Here is a 22,678-nt window from a genome sequence, read left to right on the forward strand (position 1 = left end):
AGCCAAATCCTGCAAATATTATCCCAATGTGCTGTAATGGCTTCTGTCAGAAATCCCAGCAACTCTCTTGTCACAAATTCAGTGGCAAGACTCATCAGGATAGGGCACTAAGCTGAAGCTAAGTACCAGTACTGACACAAAGTACTGCACATATGTTGCTCAAATCACGCAGCAAAACCAAACCAACTAAAACTGACATAAATTTAATGCTTTCTTTTTTTCTTTTTTTTTTTCTTTTTTTTAATTTTGTGCATTGGATTCAAACAGCAAACTGAGTGCATATTAACTTCTATCACAATGTGGTCAAGAGGTCTGTGTCTTTTACCATTTACACACAATTGTTCATGACAACATGTTATCAGCTCAGTGGAAACCAGGGGTGTAGCATGGTAAGCAGTGGTGGTAGTGCACCTATTTTTTTTATATTATATAACTTGAAAATATGTCTCTTCTAAGATTCCTTTTTCATGATAAAAATAGTTTTCACCAAACGTTGGTGGTGCGCACGCACTACCACTCATGCTTGGCATCACACCCCTGATGGAAACACATGTTCTTATTTTGTTGATAAAAAGTATTACAAAAATTTCCATACAAAAACTATTTTCATAGAAATCTTGCATTTCCACAAATAAACCTGAACATTTTTTTTTTTTTTTTGGAAAAAAAAAACTGCTCAAGAATATTGTTCATTTAGTACTGTGACTGTATTGAAAAATGCAGTCCTCCTTTAAGTTCTTGACATTCACTTCTTTTAGGTGACCCATCCCTCTTCCAACATTAGCGAGAATTGCTCAGGCTCCATTGAGTTCAATTAGTGGCAGGAACAAGTGTTTCAAAACCCATTCAGGCTAAAATGCAAGCCCTCTATGTGTGAAATACACTGCTTCCCACCCCCCTCCCTCTTTTCACAATTATAGAAAAGAAAATCAATTGCTTATATCTAAAGTTTGTAAGACACATTCCTTTGTAGTAAGGAAAGTTTCATTCATCTAAAAATTGGGTCAAAATTCTGGAAATATTTTTGTTGATTTTTTAGATCAAAGTTCCAACCCAGCTAAATTCTTTTTTTTTTTTTTTGTAATTATTATTTATTTACTTAGTTCAGTGTCACAAACAGTCAAAAAAACCCAAAAAAACCAAAAAAACAGGTGAGCATCCTTATATTTATTCTTCTATTCATGGGATTCATGTTTCTTCACTTTTAACATTTCTTGGATCCAGGAAGATCATATCACCTTGTCCAGATGGTAGTTTCAGTCTATCAGCAGTTACCAACTTTTCTGTGCTGGGAAGTTCAGAAGAACATATGGTTTCTTGTTCCACTACAGTTCTGAGACATTACTTTTACTAGACTCCTTCTGTGGTTTGTGTCATCTTGGGCATTTATTCTCCCTTTTCTGGCAAGAGTTGAACTTCAAAAGGAACCTGCAACTTCTCACTGAGACTGCATTTGAAACCAGCCACAAAACTCACATGGAACATTCATTCATTCAGAATGATGGAAACCCATGACAAACAGTGTAACCCTGCATAACTTGGTTGATCCATGATGCTTGTGATTCGAGTCTGGCCATTGCAACTGCTGAGATCACAGAGTCTCTAGTTCATAGACACAGCGGCATGAGGTAACTCATTTTATTTTGCACTTGTTGCATATTTCCACAGGAAACATTCTCGCAAGGTTGTTCGGAAAAAAGACGACAGTTTGTGCTTGGGGCATTTGGCTTCCCAGCTCTATGCCATGGTTTCTTTGCCTGGCAACCTTCTGTCGTTAAATGTGTGCATGTTGATAACTTCTTCTGTTTTCACAATAACAGGGGCCTGTGGCTTGTGTTTCAATCGGCGCTGACACTTCAGGGACATCCTTAGCTCCTCGACCATGGCACTACAGAAGGACCTCTGCAGAGGGAAACAGAGGAACAAGAAAAAGAAATAGCTGTAAGAAATTACTAACTGCAATGTCTAGAAGCAGATTCACTATACCGGCACACACTTGTCATTCTTTGCTCTGTTCCAGTCTGAAGCTCAAAACAAATTTCTGGCCTTATTATATGCATCACTATATATGCATATTATTATTTAATAATAATTAAAATTACTTATCAAACAATGTAAAAATCACCTTGCCTGTACAATTGTTTTTCTGGCAGGTATTAAGTCTGGTTGCATATGTTACATAAAACTACTTCGAGCAGATTTTCTGTCAACATGTTAGCTTTATAGTACAGCATCCAAATGTTACATATCTTTCAGGCATTCAGTAGAATCTCCTTAGCTTACTTTATATTTCAGAATAATAATTGCATTTCTATGGAAATAAAGTGAGAACTCTTCCACAAAACATAAAGTTTTAGTATAGAGAGTTTACCTGAATTCATCTTTAAATACTGTTAAAATCTATTACTGAAAACTGATATTTACTCCATAATCTATAATATCTTCTGTATATAAACACTTTTACCACTACTGATTATCACTTATAGATTATGTGTTTGCAAAAAGAAACAAAACAGCAATTCAGTTTTGTTGATCTTCATGAAAAGTGTACTATTAAAAAAAGTTTATTAACATATTTATATCAAATCCTCAAAGCCCTTTTTCCAGTTTGCAGTGCAAGCAATTTGAAAAGTAAAATAAAATCTCCCTATTCCCTCAGTCTGACTGAATTCTCCACTGCTAATGGTGTGCTGAGCAATTAACCTTCTCTCAGTGTGAGAACGGGAGTATCAAATGACATATGGTAGTAAGAAAAAAAGGTCTCACTTTTGAGCTCTTCATCATAATTTAACTTAAACATTTTCCAGGTAATGGAGAAATACACTAACTAAATAACCCATCCCAGAAGCTGAGATGTTAAGCCAAGCCTCTGGCAACTGCTCTCAGCCAAAGAAAATTTGAGATATGGTCTAACTCTTTGCATTTTTCTCACTTAATAACTAATCCCCAGGCCAGGGACATGATCAGGGAAAAAAAGGCAAATGAACAAATGAAAAACAAATAAACAACCTATCGAACAATATGCAAAAAAGTCAAAGCACCTAGAATTTCTCTTACTACCTCATGACAATTTTTTGATTTTGTTTGATTAGTGGTAGTCAACACATAATTGTCTCATTTGGCTTTCAAATAAAAATTCTGCTTTATTAATGTTATATCTTCATAATCATACAAACCTGAAGCTTGGAGATTAGATCCAGAAAATATTTAAACATCACACCCAACCTAGTTCACTGAGAACCCATCTTGAACCTGTATTCATAAAAGTCTGCATTCAGCGTCCAATCTCCAGGGCTGAAAGCAGTAAGACGCTCAGCTCTCCCCATCAAAATTTACAGCTTTGTCATTTGGCAATAATAGAAATTCTGTGAAGCACACTGGTGCTTGGTTTGGTTGTGGATCCTGTTAGGATTCACATTCCAGTTCTCCATGCATGGTTATCAATCCAACAGATGTGCTCTGAAAGGACCTAACAAGCCAAGATCCTTAAAAAGTGCGACAACCGCTACAGAAGAATCTGTGGCAGATATCCTTTTCTTCGGTGCAGACAGCAATCAGCTGGAGAATTATGGCTGAACATGAGTCACATTTAAGAATGTCAATATAACAGCATCTTCTGCCAGAGAGATTGAAGCTTGTGCCTCAGCAAACAGCTGTAACCTAGAGGCATTAGACCTGTGGGTCACTTGCAGTTGCTGCCTGCTGATCCTGTTCCACTTGGCATGGCAGCAGTTAACAAAGGAATAGACAGAGAATGGGAGACAGGGAAAACATGAGCTGTTCTGTAGATTAGGGATGAGAGCACACAGCAACAGAGGAAGGGCTTCAGTAATAGTTCCTGTTTCTCTGAAAGCTTCAATGGTATTACATAAAATTCTATTTTGAGCATGCGCAAATATGAGTTGTCTTAATTAGGAATTAGAGCTGAGCATGAATCCAACAAAGCCTGAGCAAATGCCCTCTTCCCTAATCCTCTGCATGAATAAGGAAATGGGCAGGCAGGAATTGAAGGAAACTATAATCTTACTCTGGGTGTGATAAACTTCCTTTGGAGCACTTCTTTCTCCTGCTGTTTGAAATAAAGGAATAATGCCTACTCAACTTAGAGCAGAAATTATTTTACCACCTACAACTAAGAAAAGTTGAAGTTGTGAATCCAAAGGAGAAGAAGGCATATTTCTCTGGTACACAGTCAAGTACATTTCCTTCAGAGCCAAAAGTTTGGCATTTCTGGCTGAAGTGAGATCTGCAATGTGCACTGGGTTGACATACAAGACAGCATTCTTTGTGTGAATGAGAGGGCTAAAATTCCTGATTGAATGGTCTGAATTTAATATGTCAGATATTAATGCATAAGATATCTTTGCTGAACATTGTGTAGAAAGTAGAAAACTGTACCTTCTTATCCTGCTATGCTTTAAAAGAAAATATTCAATTTTCTTAGATTTTCCCTTTTTTCTAATAAAGTGTTATTGCTTAACATCAAAACTGCCATTATGATTCTGAAATTGAAATCAACCCTGAAATATTTTAAAAGGGCAAGAATTAATTTAGTATTCCCTAATGGCTTACAGGCTAAATTGCTAAGGCTTGAAGATCTTGGCATTTCCACTATGTGAGGAACCTAGCATATAACTCAGGAATTTCATAGGGAATACATTGAGAAGTAAATGGTGCAACTCAGCACTACACCCCTTGTAGCCATGATATGGCTCTCACCTCTGGAATTAAAGACCTAGCTAAAACATTCTGAGGAACAAAATCCTTCTAAATTTTAAAATTATGCATTAGCTCTTAAAACTTTCAAGATTGTGTTTGTCTTTTTTTTTGCCAAGGCGTCTAAGAAGAGTGCCAAATTAGAACAGATCCTTTTCAAGGGGAAATCAATCCACCAAAGCCTTTGCAAAATCTGCAAGGGTACAAATTTTAAGGTAATATCAGTAGGAAATGGATTACAGCCAACATCCAAGAGGTGAGAAGATACATGGCAACATTCTGAAATCCCCTGAAAATAATATCTCAAGAAACTTGACAACGCATTTTATCTGAGAATTTTACCTGGATATAAAAACTCACTAAAAGGGAAATGTTTTAATGACTGACAGTCTTAATAAAGCAGATACCATAACTTTGAAAGAGTTATTTTATATATTCGTCCATTCTGTGTTTTCAACTTATTTTTTATAAATTTTTTATTTTATCTTGTATGTGCATATGGGAATAAAAATATTGTTTCTGATTAAGAGTATTGCTACATATCTTCTGTTTGTTTGTTTGCTTGTTTCAAATTTCACTCACTGAAATAGTATGTATTTTAAAAATATCATTTCAAGGCTATGTAAGAGTTCATGATCCAGATCTTTTTTCTTCTTTGGGTTCTATCTGAGAAATATAAGGAAGAGTTTTCACACATATCAAAAAAGTAATATTCAATAAATTTTAGAAAGGATTTATGGTTTACTTTTTTACATTGAAATTAATTTTTTTTTGGTCTAATTTCAATTCCAATCTCTGTAGCCTCCATTTTTTATACTGTTAAACTTTGTGTTCTTTCAGTGTGAGGATACAGTTTTTTGAATAATAAGACATGAAAACAAGAAGCACCTCAAGAGTATTTTTTTTGTGACAGATAGAAGACATTTTCATATATGATTTTACAAAAGAAAATCCAGTGTCTTGATCCTTGCTGTTCAATTGCTAAGGGAAAACAACATAATGTTTACAGAACTGAAAGGCTGCATTTCAAAACTGTCGTCCATCATGGAATTGAGCACTTTAGTATATATTACAAGACTCTCCATTTAATTCAAAGAAAATAACCTCTTGCTCCCAACTTACCTTACACACTGCAGGCATGTTACAAGAACATCAGTTTTTATCGATTTTTCACTAACCCTTACAAAATCTTAAGTTGTTTTCTTAAATGCTGCCAGAAAGTAAATGCAGCCTCCAAGTCATCTCAGATATAATCAAATGCTAGAAGAATTTAAGGGCAGCATACAGCTCTCTAAACCATAGTGCCCATAAGTGTTTTGTTGCAGCATATCATGATACAACATTACGAAAGAAGTGTACAGAAGATCATTTTAATCAGAACTGTAGTTCTTACCCTTCAAACACAAAACAATTCTGAAAAAGTTCATCTCCTTAAAATGAATAAAGAAGTAACTGACACCTCTGACATTCTTTGCCACAGCTGACATCTCACAAGTCATGGAGAATCAAGATGAGAATTTTGCAAAATGTTACCACTGCTTGCAAGCTGATTAGGCAGCTTATGCATGGCTTTGCTGCATGAGAAAAAATAAATGTGGTTTTGCACGTGTATTAATATAAAAGGTAGATAACACACTGCTTTCATTATTTTGCTTTATGGGAATTTAGAAAGGTATTTAGAAATCATAATAGCATTTGTTAGACGCATAGTTATGAGATTATTACCATAGATTTTTCTTTTAACAGCCTAAAAAGAGCAACGGGAAGAGAGAATGGCATGCCTACACCACTCTAAACATTCTGATTTAAGTGATTATTGTTCAGTGTGTTTTAAATTTTAAAAAGTCTCCAGTTACCAGTTTATATTTTTCCCTTCTTTTAGGCACATAATATAATAATGACTGTCAGCGTTCAATGGAAGGATCTAAGATTTACTGAGAAGTTCATTACTTCCAGTCTTGTCTGTCAGACATTATTTGAAGATTTGTTTAATTATCTTAAAGCAGTAACAGCATTAATCCTGTATTGTCTTGTTATGGGTTGTTGTTCTAGCATCCAGGAGGACACAGCAATCAAACTGCTTTTTATCTTGAAGTTAGCTGAGAATGAATGCACAGTCCTACCCTGACTCTCCTTCCTAAGCACTTTCTGATTCCTATGCCACTCCTTCAGGGATTTTAAATATGTGTGTGGAAAATCTGTCAAACCCTCTAGGCAGAAAAATAAATTCTATCAAAATGTTGGCTTAGGATCACAAAGAGATGAACAATTAAAGAGAAAATAACCACAGAAAAAGTGAAATAATATATCACAGTAGTTGGAGTACAAGCATTTCAAAGTTGAAGTATACTTGTAATGATCAGATTTTTAGGTTGTTTAGTTATAAACCTATTCTTTAGCAAGACTGTAGATCAAAGGTTGCACATGGGCATACTATACATATATATTTATGCTCATATATATTTATACTCAGTAACATTAAAAATATTTTGCCACTGACTTTTCTGATGCAGTACAGTTTAAATCCATAGCAATTCTAATGCACAAGTACACTCCAGACTAAATTCACAGCAATTACCTGAACATATCACCAGTATATTCTCAGTTTTAGATTAAGCAATTATTTGGAGTTTTGGTGGGAATGGAACAAGTACCCATTTTAGGAAGTTATTTTCAGACCAAAATGTATTATAGACCAAAATACATGTCCCTTGTATGAAACAGAAATTTCACTGCCCACTCAAATGAAGACAATAATAGCAAGCAAAGTGAAAATTTTAATTCCACAGATAAAGCTTTGTTTTCACCACAGTATCTACAAAACGACCACCAGTAGAGTAGTTCCAGACAGCTTGATGAAGCATGAGGTGCTTTACCCTGTAAGAGAATGCTGGTTGCTTCAAGGACTTTAGTAGCTGTTTGACAGAGAGGATCAAAAAAGTCTGATGGGACTGACCCTTCCTATAACAAAACAACACTGAAACAATTTTCTGCAGGCTGAAAATTTCTTTCTTGCTGAGTTTTAGAGTTATGAGATGAACTCAGATGACATACAGGACCTCAATGCAGGCCACTTCTCGTGCTTATTGTGTCTCCCTGTGGGAAAATAAAATTCCAGCTTGCCTTAAATAAATTATCAACTGGTGTCAAAAAAAAAAAAAACCCATAGAAAGCAAACAAACAAAAAGAAAATACCCACAGAAGAACAATTCTGCCACTCTCAAATTCTAAAATTTATTTCCTAGCAAAACAAAATGCTGTCTGGTGGGTGACAAAGACTTCCAGGAAAGAAACACTTGAGTTCATTTAAAGTCTTCTGAAACTATTATCCTTGTTTCCAGCCTGACAGCTACCCTTCTTCCTGTGGTTGATGGGGAGCTTCTATTAGTGCAGAAAGCTTTTTTCGAAGTGTTTTTGTTTGGCTCTGCCAGCAGCCTTTCTGGCCATCACACTGACCATGATGTTTTTCTGACTCACCTGTGGACCTAGGCTGGGGCAGAAGGGATTGCACTTGTGTGGTTCCACTCTTTCCTCTCAGAGAAATCCCAGAGGATGTCATAGGGCAATTGCTCATCAGCCCCGAGGGCTCTCTCTCATGCAGGATTCCACAAGGTTTCATCCTGTCATCTCTCCTTTCAACATGTATATGAGGCCACTGAGGAGATAATGAAATAATTTGGGCAGTGGTGTCATCGACACGCAGATGAAACACAGTCCTACTCTATGGTCAGACCAGGACTGTGCAGTCATTGTGAGCTTCCAGTGCCTGGCTGAAATAGGGGGGTGGTGGCAATTTAATCCCAGGGAGACAGGGGTTGTGCTGGACAGGCAAAGACAAGCACTCAGAGGGTGTCTTCTATCCTTGCTTTTCAGTTCAGCCTCTTCAGGAAAAGGCTGACAGTCTCACATTTTTTAGGTTTAGATCTGTATTTTCAAACTCAGAGTGGCAATAAGTGCTATTTGTCATTAGTGTTTCAGTCAGAGGCAATCATTTCCACTGATGTAAACCTTGTGACACCAGCCCAGATCTTCTTCCAGAACTTGGTACTGCTGTCTCGTGTCCCTGGACAATGGCTACACAAGACTGGCAGGTGCTTAACAAGGACTGAGATCAATTAATAGCACTTCAGCCATGTAGCTGTCACTGAGAAAATAAACAACAGAATATATGGCATTGCCTAACTGGTTTAGAACAATAACCACTGCAATGTTAACGGGTGTGTATTTTGCAATCACACCTGGGCAGGTATTTTTCTGCCTTTCAGCAGAGGTGATCCTGGTTGCACTGAGTCAATCCATGGAGATCTGCCATTCTCAGCCACAGGATGTGAAGGGTCATTCACCTGTTGAATCATCTTTGATCCTACATCCAAATTAATTCTTTTTGTCAAAGGCATGTCAGGTTTGTTGATCACCAAGCATGGTGAAAGGAAGTGATGATGATATGTAATTAATGCTGTGTGTACCAATCTGTCTGGATTAAAATGCTTTGTATAACATGATTTGAAAATAATTTTGCAGAGATATTTTAGAAAATAAACATAACCTTTCTTACCTGAATTCTAAACAGCTTTTTTTTTTTCAAAGTTTGCTCAGATTAAGTCCTCAGTACTTTATTCACTGTAAAAATTTATACTAGTTTTATAGTTCAGTGTGACAGTATGAACCCAATGAGAAATCTGGCATGGCCTCAAATCATATTGAACAGAGAGAGACTGTTAATATTAACTTAATGCCAAGTTTTCTACAGTTTTGGAAACTGTTATAGCCATATTGCAGTACATAATACCAAACTTTTAGCTCCCATTTCTCTGCAATTATATGTCAAGGATATTTTCTCAATCTAAAAGGTGGTAGGAAACGCTTGATGTTATTTTGCTGACCTATACAAAAGTCAAAGCAAATAAATCAGCTGAACTAAACTGTATTTGCTACTACATTTAATTATAGCATAGCTCATCAATTAAAAATCAGAATTTTAATGTTTTATATTAAAATATTATACACTACAGTAATATTTAGAGGAAGACAGTAAAAAAAATTTTAGAAAGACACAAATGCTTTAAGATCTGACTTTTTTTTACTAGAATGAAAAAATATTTTTATCAGAGGAGAAAATAATCATATAATGTGTTTCTTATTTCTACTGATAAGTGAAAGTGAACCATATTTGCTGTAAAGAAAACAACATTTAGATGTTTCCGAATTTTTTTTTTGTCCAACTTCAAATTCTTGTCAAATTTTAAATATTCCATAACTCAGATAACCTATAATTTAAGATCTGATCTTTGACTGAATGAATATGAAACTATGGTGAATTTCCTGAACTTGTGTACTTAAGTATTTATCAACTTTACATACACTCCTGTATTTTCAGTTGTTTTTAGAAAGACACAAATTAAGACATTAAAAATACCTCAGAAAAAAAGGTCCATTACCAAACAGTTACTGGTTGAGCTGCAATCAAAAATAAAAATAGAATTCTTGGGTTTAGTATTTTATTGTTTGCAAATTACTTTAAAATGCCACCGTTGGTAACTTGTTTTTTCCATTTTTTTTCTTCTTTTTTTCTTCCGTTAAGATGTTTGGAGATGTAGATTGGATTTTGCTTTTTGGGAAGGTTTTGTTTTGATTTGTTGGGTTTTGTAATAATTCCTCCCCTTAGAAAACAGTCTCTAATATATACTTACATGGTTGTCAAGAGTATTAAAATTAATACCTGAAATTCACGTAATCTCTACACCTACACACACACAAATCAACCATACAAGTCTGTACATACTCACACAGTGCTCAGGGGACTACAGGGTGATGGAAGTTCCTAATTTTCCAACGGCATATCTGCAGAATGCACTGTGCTTATGTTGGAAAAACATTTTTTTCCATGACCTGTCCCAGCTGCTGCTTTTTGCAGCCAAAAGTACAGTTTCTGAGGTTACTCCATTAAAAAATGTGACACAAAAATACAGAACTACATCACTGACTGTAGTTCATGTAAAAGCTACTTTGGATATAAATCCCAAAGCTTTTACTTCAATTTACCAAGAATGTCCACATCCTTTTGTTTCATGTGGCCTGAGGAACAAGCTTTTCAACTTTAAAATCTTTTGAACGTGTCTCCCCCTGGAAAAAATCACTAGGCTGAGATTTACTTTGGTATTGTTCCAAAGCTATTATAAATTACTGTTCCAAATTCAAAGGCTTTTGATATTAAACTATCAGGAATATTTTTGAACTCCAGCAAAACTGACATAACTGCATTTTTTTGAGAAAGTAAAGTACTTTAGTGACAACTAATTTAGTAAAATTTGGAAAAATAACCCAAACCACCACACCATAAAATATTATGGTAAAATAAGAAGGATCCTAAAAGCTTTTCAGTTTTTCATATAAAACAATTGAAATTTGATTTTGCATTTTTGGTGAGATAACAATTTTAACAAAGATTAAAATACTGACTTTCTATGCATCCTGCTGACAAAGAAGCATCAAAATATTTCAGGAATTATTAAATTATTTCTGTAAGTCCTTAACACATAGGAAGAGCTATATATTTGCCCTTGGCTGACATGAATTCTATCACACAGCTGACTCTTACAGGACTATCTAATCACTGTGTAAGGGTGGTATGAAAATGGAAATAATCTCAGAGCACACTTAGAAAATCAAAGGAAAGGTCAATAAATTCTCAGAGAATCATCAATATATTGTGCTAAATATTAATGGTTTTCAAGGTCAATGTTTTCCCTGGCATTTCTGATAATAATATGAGCTATAAAGAACTAAATGTGTGAAATGGACATAATCCCAAAATGCATTGATGCACATCAATTATAAAAAAAAAGAGGAAAGACATCATAATTGTTTTAAATGGCTTCTGTTTCTAACCTTGCTTACTCACTGCCCTCTGAGTGCCTGTTAAAATAAGGGAGCAGGTCATTCAGCAGCAAAAGCAATTATAAAATGCAAATGACTGACCATTTATTGTCAAGATTGGCTAGATAAAAAAGGTCTGATAATAACATGTTTCCAAGTAGATGACATAATTAGATGTTTGTATCATAAACAATGGGAAATAATACAAGCCTTTAGCATTTTCAGAAAGGCTGCAATTAAACAATAGGTAAGCATTGCAACACAAATTTTATTAAAAAGTGACAATTAAATTTCCCTCTCAGAAATTAAAAGGCACCATCTTGTGGTTGCTCTGCAAGAATGCAGTCAGGTCAACCTCTGACCAACCACCTCCTCCTCCCGTTTCCCACAGCACTAACTGGAATATCAGCATTCTGCCATAGAAAAGAATATGTGCTCTGCAATTCCCAGCATTTCTCTGAAGGAAACAGTGAGACTGTGTATTAGGCAAGACTAGAAGAGTTATCCAGTCCAAAACACACACTAGGTTATGGCATTATTAAAACGTGTGTGAGGTAGAAAATTCAGAATTACTAGCAACCACAGCAAAACCACATTTAATTTCTAATAAGATCAAATTGTACAATAACCTAAAGACACTGCAGCTCATCAAAGCTGCATGAATTTTTGAGCCAGTTAGGATCAGAAAGTCTTGTTCCTGCTATCCTTACATTATAAAACCATGTTTTGAACATTTTGCAGAAAGTGTTTTAAATTATTGTATTCAATTCACTTCAAGCAAGAGTCATCCAGATAAATTTGTGCCATGTCCAAAGACATAGTTTCATATACAGGTCACAGCTCAGCATTCAGAATTTCTTTTTCCATGGAATCTGTAGTTGTAAGTAAAACAGTTCTGTATGTAACATGTGTATATTCCTAGCTACTGATCTCTGCTTTGGGTCCAGTTCTGCCAAGAGCTCACTCATTGTGTCTTCTGAAATAAATTATCCACACTGATCTTTCTCAACTCGATTGTGCAGCTGAGCAGTGAGTTATTTAACAGGGAAAGTTCAATAGCTTTTGTCTTCCCTGTAAATGTATGTGAAATATAAACAAGTATTAATGTACTTATTGTTTTTATTGCTTTTGTACTAAATTATAAATAAATAACTATTTCAGAGAGGTTAATTTAATTGATGTTTTTGTTATTTTTGATTGTGTAACTCCAGATATAGTTTGCTGGCTGTATACTTACTGTTTCAGTACATGTTGAGACTGAATCTAATACTTTTTACTACAGGAAGTATATGACCTCATCTCTTAACAAATAGTCAAGATGTGTGTCTCAAATCACATTATGTGAAGTACTTAACAATTCAAAATTAGTAAAATTTACATTTGCTATTTTTACACAAGCATACTTAGTTCCATCTTGCTGAAGGCTCAATGAGTTTTGAATGGCTAGAAATGAAAGCAAAATTTAATCCATATAAAGCTGTTTTCACATTCATAATGACTGGATTTTCTAGAAAATAGTTAGTAATTTAGGATACTTATTTTTCAAGCAAGCTAGCTTTAGAAGGTGCTAGTGACTGGCAGTATAACTGTGATAACATCCAGTCTTATCTTTGCTTTTGATAGGTGCTAATAAGAGAAGAATTTCCCTTGTCCTGAAAGTGTTATGGTGGCATAAAATCATCTGTTTCACTGAAAATCTCAGGAGTGTCATACATTTCTTTCTGACTTTTAAACACATCAGGGGCATGGATGTTTTGAGCCATCTTTTCTTACAAGATGCAACATTTTTTATTTTAGTGAATAACACCATTTTATCTGCTGTTTTTCTGAGCTTCATTCCTTTCAAGATTTCAGTCCTCCAAACAGGTTCACACCATACAATGTCTTGTTTATGTGCAAGCTCCAAGAGCAGGGTGACATAAAAAATTCTAAAGCTCCATATCTATATTATACAATTTCAATCTCTGCTGCCTCCCTGCTGGAAGCACAAATGAGTATTCGGTACACATTAAAAAGCAAACATTCATGCCTACTTATATCTCAGGATACTCCATATACTCAGCAGATATGAAGTTATCTGACTCATTTTGTTTCTTTGGTTCTTAAGATGACCTTTGATTTTCCCAAATACTGACAAACACTATGCCAGAACGATGCTCTGATTCCTAAGGGATGAAACCACAAATGTTACCAAACTGTTACAGGTGCCTCCTCTATCCCCACAGGATGGCCAAGGCAGCGCTATTTGCATTGTTTGCTCATCTCAGCAGGACTTGTAGAGACTGACAGGATTTCTCATCTCGCCCTAGGCTGCTGTTGTTCTCCCTCTCCTAGGCAAAGGGGATCTGCTATACCTGGAGAGGTTGAAAGAAGATGTTTTCTGAAAGTCTTTGGGTGCTGCAGGAAGAGTGAGGGTGAAAGGTTTTGGGTGAGGTGATGCTGGGGTAAGCCATGTGAAGGGATGCAAGCATCATCTTCCCCTCAAGTTCATTCCATCAATAAAACTGCAGTGAAATTTCAATGGTTGCTGATATCAGAGTATCTGGGAGCAGCAGGGAGGAGGTGGAAGGTAAGTGATTGGAGGCAAGGAGGAAAGAAAGGAGAGAAGCCTGACTCAACTCAACTCAGCTGCTTCAGATTTATTCCTAACTTTTAAAAGTACCTAAAACCTTGATTATTAAACATTTCTGGTACAAATGCTTTTGAAAGGTCACATTCCTCCAGTCATTGCTATCTCTATCCAACACTAATGAGCAAACAAGAGAGAAAAAAAAAACAAAAGCAAAATTTGAAAAAAATCAAATCAAAGAAACATAAACGAACTCTTTCCCCTCCCCTCACCCCACAAAAATTAAGGAACTTAAAGGAAACAAGTCCTTAATTAGAAAGTTTCTGTTTGCTTCCCTTCATGCTCAACTTCCAACATGCTGCTACTTCACATATGTATTTACACCCTGTAAAATACTGAACTCACGTAACAAAATTATTATCAAAGCAGTCCTATTTTTCTAATTGAGTGTGTGCTAAAAGTCCAGAAAAGCTAAACCAAATTTTACTGATATTCATATAAGATCCGAATCCATTTTAGGAATGGATAAAAATTACTGATATTTACATGGGTTTCTAAAGTAACCAGTATTATTTTTCCTTACAAATTCATTTCAGAAACATAACATTCCAACAGTATGTTAACAGAAGGAATTAGCCTGCAGTATTGAAAAGAAGAGGACTGAAAGGGTCCTTCAACAATAAATGAATGTACCCATGTTCAAACAGTGTTTAGGACCTTGACACCTCACACTGCCTTAGTGTGTGTTAGAAAAAAATTCTTAACAATATATTTGTAACAGGAAACTTGAGTACCAAAAAGTTGCCTCAAAAGAAGCAAAAACAAATAGTAAATTTTCTGAGTAATGACTCAAGTTACAAAAGCTCACTAGCATCATCTGGAAAAATACCAGTATAAATATATATTTTGGATTTACTACTGATTGTGTTAAATTACATTTCTAAACATAAATTTAAAAATTGTCATAGGTCACAATCTCCTCAAAAGTAAAAATCAAAAAGACCTAGCAAAATCCAACAGTTTCTCTCAATGTTTAACATTCAGATTTTGCCATAGGAATAAAATAAACTATTTTATTTTAGGTTTTGACATGGGCACATACATATAGAAAGATTTATTTATTATGCAAAAAATTATAATTTCAGCTACAAATTTTTCAATATATTATTAGTCTTAGCACATTTACAGTATTCTGGTTGTATAAATTGCAAGTACACAACAAGTCAACAATAGGATTTTCAATATTGGGTCAGTTTGAAATTACAGGACAACATATCAGTAGTAAACCCACCAAAAAAAGAATTGTGTTGATGTATTCTTTTCCAGATGTTACCAGGACAACTTTGCAAGTATAAACTCCTATAAAGAACATTTCTATAGAGACAGTTTTAGACTTTGACTTTGAGCTACAGAGAGTTTGTCTTTTGAAAATCAGAATTATCTGTAGAAGATTAATTTGTTTCCCATTAAGTTTCAGATTTCTTCTTCATCCATAAAATTAACTGCAGTGAACTTCCAGGAGTAAAAAGCTGTCTTTTTTCAGGCTTGAATAAGAGGAGAAATAGTCACTTGTCCTGAAATCTGGCTACAATTAAACACATTGAAGAAAAATTAAAAGCTGTAAATGTAAAACTTTGGAGATTTTGCTGTCATCCTTTGTTATACAAATACTTTACTAAACGGATAATCAATAAGTAAGCATCACCTACATTTCACTAAACATCACAAAACGTTCAAAGTATTATTTAAATAGACCATAATATAAAATAAACAGGTAATGACAATATTTACCTTTTCCAACTGGGCATTTTTTTTTGATTTATACAAAAACTCCCCAACTGCCACAAAGACAGAAAGCACCAATCCTGCTGCCAGCACGATGAAGATTCCTCCAATGTTTTGAACTCCCAAAGCACTGGCCTCTTTGCTTTCCTCTTCTGGGCAACCATTGCCTCTCCACCATTTCTCTTTCATCATGTGCAGCTTGCCTTCTTCCTGCAGCTGAAGAATTGCTATAGTGATCTTGTCTCTATATGGAGAACCTGAAGAGAACACAGGGAAGAAATATCACATGGAATATATTACATGAAATGTTAGTTATTCCAAATAAGAATAAATAATAACTCATGAAGACTATATCTTTAACAGCCATAATATTAGTAAAAAAAGCCATTTGCTTCTCGAGACAATCACACTGGTGACATAAATACAAACCTGCTTGCTCACACAAATATATATCCAGAAAACTTGATCCAGCTGGTGTTTCCAGTAAGCCATGACACTTGATGCAACAATTCCTATCACATTTAGTCCCATGCTCTCAAACTTCTTCATGCCCAAATATTATACTCAGTCAAAGAGTATTCTTCTTTCAATTTTTTTCAGTTTTTTCCCAAGAAGTTTTTTAATGGGCTTCATTAGATTTAGTTTAATATATGTAAGCTGTTGCTTCATAGCTTGCTATCACAAAGCTAATACAAGTTCTGATATTTAATGAATACTTCATCCTGTCATTTTATTAAATGAGGGAGAAATAATTTATGCTTCAGGACCAACCCACAGAAGTCTTAATTTGATAGATTTTCAGGCACTTAAAACACCTTTCAGCATGCACTTACTTATTAACAGTAACAGGTAGCAAGAATTCAGAAGGATAATATTCAGTGTGTTTGGATATCAGGGATGTATAGTCTCATATTTTGATGTCTCATAATTCATTATTTTAAAATTACATTATAATTTTGTAGCTTTTGAACATTTCAATATTTCAAGGGGTAGTTCAAAGGCTGGTGTCATATCTTTGTATGTAATCTGTTCTCTTTTTCTTTACATTGGGCATAGGGGCTTCTCAATGGGTATTTTAAAATGTACATTGATAATTGAATAATGGCGATGGAGAAGGCTTTTATTTTCTGCATGTTAGAGAGTAAATCATGTCAGTTAGAAGTGCTTTCTCTGTTAAGACTTGTGCAATGTTTAAGTAGAGAACAAAGCCACCATTTTTCTTGTCCTTTGAAAACAGGAACAAAAGACTCTTCATTAAAGTGGTTAAGAAATCTCAGGAAAGGAAGAAAAAGAGTAGATGAAAAAGCATGGTATCCCCTCTTTCTGTTCATATCAATGCAATTCTATAATGCATCCCTCCTCTTTTTCTCTCTATCATAATAATGCTACTTACTGGCTATAGACTTTAGGGTTTCTTTCAGCTGAGTAATAAAATACATATTCATTAACTTTTTACCTTTGAAACAAAATCCTCTGTATCTGCTAGAGAGATGCTGCCTGTTTAACTATTTAATGCACTGCGATCAGCTGTGAGGAACTGAAGAAATGCATGGATAAGATGCTTTATAGTCTTAAAACTGTTGGAAAATATTTATATTTTTTAAATGTCTTTTCAATTATTCTATATTTCTTCAATTTCTTTACATATTTAGAATTTATCCTGAGAAGAAAGCTTATAACAAAGAGCTGCTGTGCCAGTTTATAACATAGAAAGAACTGCTAATTACAAAATGCAAAAGCACCTTTTCCTTTATTCAAGAAGAAAAGGTGTGAAGAGCCAACCTCAAAGTATTTAAATTGCAAGGACTTGTGCATTTATCATCTGTGCTTAGAAAAGGATGATGTTTTGTGCTGGGAGGTAAACTGTGTTTGCACGGGACTATATGGGAAGCATGAAGAAAGGAAAACAAACTCTCTTCTACGTTGTTGTGCATTCAGGGGCCTGAGTGACATCATTTCAGACCATCCTGATTATGCTGGAGTTCTGCAAACCCCACTCTTGACACGTTGCTTCAGTCAGATGGAAGAAGGAAGTGATTAGTCCACAAGAGCCTGGGGAAGTGTAAGTGCATTCTGTAATCTTTTGGGGATATTTTCAACATTACGCTGCATATAAATATTTAACAACAACAACTTAAATAACATTAGATTCAGAGAAATAGTCTTGGACTCAGTTTAAGCTGTCTTCTGATCTGACAGGCTGCTTTCTAATTAAACTGATTTGCATTTTGTTTCCACACTCTCTGTTGGTCTAAATATAGTGAGTACCATCTATTCTTCATGTATTATTTATATTTTCTGGGGATCAGATTTTTACACTTACAATTCTAGTCTATTTGAAGAAGTTAAAAAATTTATTAACTGAGGAATTCACAGACAGAAACAATAAAGCATGGGCTAATACAGTCTACAATTAGTTAAGTTTATGAAGGTTGCATTGGAAATACACAGATAACCGTGATTCAGTACAATAGTAATTGTGATACTATTTGTGGTTTGCAAAATTTTGCACAAATAATTCTGGAATGGATTACAGGGCCTTTCTACTGCAATGTTTATATTTGTTATACCTTATCCTGTCTAAGAAGTTATCCTGTCACAAGTCAGGATCGATGTGGGATGACAAGCATTATATATTGCTGCTGTTAAATCAAGCATTTAAAAATTTATACCCATGAAAAGCTAGCATTGAATGCTGTAGCTCTATTCTAATTCTGAAGGACTTAGAATGTTCTAAATTAATAGATTTTCATTTTGCAGCAAATATTGAGTACACCTAATGATCTGATACTTTGAGAAAAGGAATTTTTAATTCTTTTTATACTGACTCAAGTAGCCCTTAAGAGAACAAAGGAAGCATATGAACAATATTATTTCCTCTGACTGGACTTTCTCCTGGCTTTTTTTCTCTTACAAACAGAACTGTAAGTCCCAGCAATGGAAAATCCACCCAAAAGCACCTGAAGTGGCTAAAAGTACCACAGACTGATCTGTGAATGCCATTGGTAGCATAAAAAAGTAAGAAGCAATAAATACAGAATGTGGTCAAGGCACCCAGATTACCCTCTAAGTATAACACCTGCTTTTCCTGCAGAAATGAAAAATGTTACCAAGTAAATGCAAAAGATTTCTGACATTTTCAGGTAATTTTCTCTATCACTTTCATCACATGACTGAAAGATGACTCAAGCCCTACCATGAGGTGTTGCAAGAAGCACATGTCCTGCTTTTTACATTTTTAAATCTAAAGCGTCTAATATAATTTTATTTAAATCCTCATTAAAGAGAGTTTAGTGTTCAAAACAAAAACAAAAAAGTCATAAAAGCAAAATAGAAACTCTAATAGTCACAGTCAATATACATGTTTTCAAAATACCTACAGTATGAATAAGAATGAAGTAATAAAGCATAAGGAAAAAAAAGAAAGAAAAATAAAAGAAAGAGGAGGAAATAGGAACATGAGGAAATAGAAACTTCATATCTCAACCTTTAATACAAAGACAAAGCAGCTGAAAAAAACCCCAATCTTACAAGCCTGTGCATGGGGGGAAGACAGGGAGGGAAAAGAGAGTGATTTTTAAAATGCTCTTCCAAAATCAGGGGAAAAAAGTGAGTGCATAATTTTCCACTGAGTGAAGAAAAAGGCAAAAGACCAGTATGGAAACATTTGACTTTTTCTCTCCTCTCTTTTGTTGGTTTCTACCTCTTTTGTTTCCCTATCAACTGATTATTTATTACCATGAAAAACTGGGACTGGAGGATCTACAGAATATAATCTATAAATTATTTGCTGATCCTTCTCTAGCTCCTATTTGCAGAAATGAGAATTTCTGCCAGAATAATTTTAAGCGCTTCTGTTATAGATTATAGGGGTGTTTCTTCCTTCCTGCACAAGTTCAACAACCTCAAGGGCGGAAGCAATAATTTCTAATTTCAGTTACCTGCTTACGAAAGTTTAAACTAAAAATGAAAATTTGCATAAAACACCTTTTTCTAAAGCATCTCTACAAAACTAACAGTCTCCCAGAGTTACTGCAGAAGTTATACATAGAGATGTTTTCTGCCCTAAAGTCTCAATATGTAAAGATTTATGCACATAATGATATGTTTAAACATAAATTATGAACACATAAGATTTTTATATTGAGGCTTCACTGCATACAGATCAGTATTTTGAAATTCTGCTGATCTAACTGGTTTTGAAAAAGCTTCCTACTAGATTTTAACTTAGTAAAATCTCCTGCCTGGTTACTCTTAGTCTGTTTTACTCATTCTATCATATGAAAGCAGTTGGAGCATATTGGAACTAGTAGAACTGATTCTGACTTTAAGTAAATCAAAAGTAAGAGCAGTATTCTGCTAACTCCTTCTATAAGAACGTTTTTAGCCAGGAAATATTTTGTTCCATTGAGCCAGGGACACTTTACCAAAAGGAATGACTATGAATTGCCTAGTGCTTTTAAATATGCCCACAGGACATTCTTACATGTTACTTTTGATTTTCTAGATAGGAAAAATACATTCTGAATACAAAGCGATAGCATCTTTTATTTCTGTTTTTTCTTTTGTTATTAATAGTCCCAAGACACTTCTATTTATCTTGCAACATTATTTCTATTCTGTGTACTTGGCCTAATCAAAGGACAATGGTTAGGAATACACCATCATATTCAAAACCTAGGTCCAAAATTGAGATTATTTAGAACTTCTTTCACTAGTAAATACTTATGGGAATATTTATGGGAAGGAGAAAGCCACATATAACAGGAAGGATATCTAGGTTTGAGGCTGTATGCGACTAGTATACAATGACCAAAACAACCAGTTCAAGTTCTTGTTTTACTAGTTGAAAGGAAAAAGCACTAAACTCAGAATGAGAGAGTTCTGTCTTATTTGTTTTGAGTTTGTTTTTCAGCATGAACCCATTCCTGTTGTGATTATGTCACCTTGATCTATCTATCCTAAATATAGTCTGTGTGTAAATACAATATACTGCAGTCACAGTCTCAGTCCAATTAAGCATGCCTGAAATTTCCATAAGAATGCTGATTAACACCATTTATACTACTGGGAATGGGAGAATCATTTAAGTTTTAGCTTAGCAACATCTCTCTTATCTTCTTTCCCTTCTCTAAGCAGGATGGGGAGGAAGCAACAGAAGGAATGTAGCTCAGTTCATTCTTCCTATCTGTGGGTTCTAAAAACTCCAAGAAATATATGAACAAAGAAAAGAAATTCTATCAGTTCCCAGTCCCTGACTCCATTTTCAAAATCAACTTTTTGATGAAAAAAAAAAAAAATCAGTGCTTGTAGACTCTTATTTTTAACCCAGATACCTTCTGTTACATTAGGATTATAATATTTTAATACTAGGCATGGAGTAAACAGAATATATTCACTAAGTTGCAGTTACTATAATGGAAAATCCTCAGTAGATGCTTACCGTCTAACTAGATTTTAGCAGTCTAATTACATATATATATGCATCTGTACATGTATACACACACACACACATATTTGTATTCATCTCTGAGGTACATATATGACTTGGAAAAGACAAGTTTCTGGTAAATCAGGGAATACTTAAAATTAGTATTTTATGTTAAATGAAATCAAAACACTTTCTTGGGTGGTGTATTCTCTAATTGTTTTCACGTCTTCTCACTCATAACCAACTCCCAGCTGTGGCTAATTTCTCGTAATTCTTTAAGGAAAAATTGTTTCAAAGTTCATGTAGATATATAAGGCTGAAATGTAACCAAGAGGGATGATGGAACTGAGATTTATTACATATTAATTTCCCAGACATAAATATGCAAAATATATCAAAGTTAGATGAATACTTGAGAGTTGGACAGTAGCCATTAAGTAATTCTCATGTTCATAAGTACTTATTGCTTTAGGACAGGGAAAAAAAACATACTTAAAAATATTAATTTGCAACTAGATTAAAACATATCTATTCTTTACAGTAAGTGTATTATAAGACAAAACAAAAAAGGATTATGGTTGCCTATAATGAATAATTCAAATAAGACAGAATAACAGGTTGAATACTAAATACACAGTTTCTTTTTTGTAATATCAAGATAACCTGAACAAAATTAAGATGTTTATGGATTGTTTTTGCTGTTTTAATTGCTCAGATCATTGTTAAATTATTTTATTAGCCTTCCAGCTATATCTCTTTTTTTCTGACACAGGTTAAGTTTTTTTCAACCACTCCTCAAACTATCATTATAAACTGCTCTAAAGTACATCTCTTAGATTAAATAAATGAGTGATAGTAACATTTTTCATAGACTCTTCATGCCTTTTAACATCACAGAAAATTTAAAAAGATCATTATCATAATACACTACTATCTCTTTACCCCTGCTGTATTGCACAGCTGCAGAATGGGAAAATATCTTTGTTGAAACCTCTAGTGAGAAAATCAATGATATTTTTTGCCACAGATAATAGTATTTGATATTTGTACAGCGCTCTCTTTTTTCAATTCACCTTGCAAATCTGTGACACTCACATATAAATGGTTTGCAAATACAGCCTCCTTTGAAAGAAATATTTGTCTAGCACTACCCAACAATAAACAGATGAATTAACAAAGCCTAAAGAAATTCCACAAGTGTTTCTGGTATATGCAAAGATTTTGGTCAGGCAGATAAGATTATGCTGAAGGACAAGTGTAAGGTCATAACAAAACTGTCCCAGCTGAAAACTCATTTCACA

At 34.5% G+C, this 22,678-nt stretch overlaps 1 protein-coding gene across 2 annotated transcripts in view; it reads right to left on the reverse strand.

The window, feature by feature from the left end:
• Positions 1-1,082: 1,082 nt before the first annotated feature.
• Positions 1,083-22,678, reverse strand: part of GRIK2 (glutamate ionotropic receptor kainate type subunit 2) — a 370,464-nt gene continuing 348,868 nt past the window's right edge. The window contains exons 16-18 of one of the 2 annotated variants that reach the window (XM_064707223.1): positions 15,953-16,203; positions 8,194-8,371; positions 1,083-1,902 (exon numbers count right to left, since the gene is read on the reverse strand). In XM_064707223.1, coding sequence (XP_064563293.1) covers positions 1,889-1,902; positions 8,194-8,371; positions 15,953-16,203 — 443 coding nt within the window. In that variant the 3' untranslated portion in view covers positions 1,083-1,888. The remainder of the gene's footprint in view (positions 1,903-8,193; positions 8,372-15,952; positions 16,204-22,678) is intronic. The other variant, XM_064707224.1, reaches the window with a different exon arrangement.

Source organism: Zonotrichia leucophrys, chromosome 3 (genome assembly GCF_028769735.1).
Source record: "Zonotrichia leucophrys gambelii isolate GWCS_2022_RI chromosome 3, RI_Zleu_2.0, whole genome shotgun sequence".
NCBI classification, from domain to species: Eukaryota; Metazoa; Chordata; class Aves; order Passeriformes; family Passerellidae; genus Zonotrichia; species Zonotrichia leucophrys.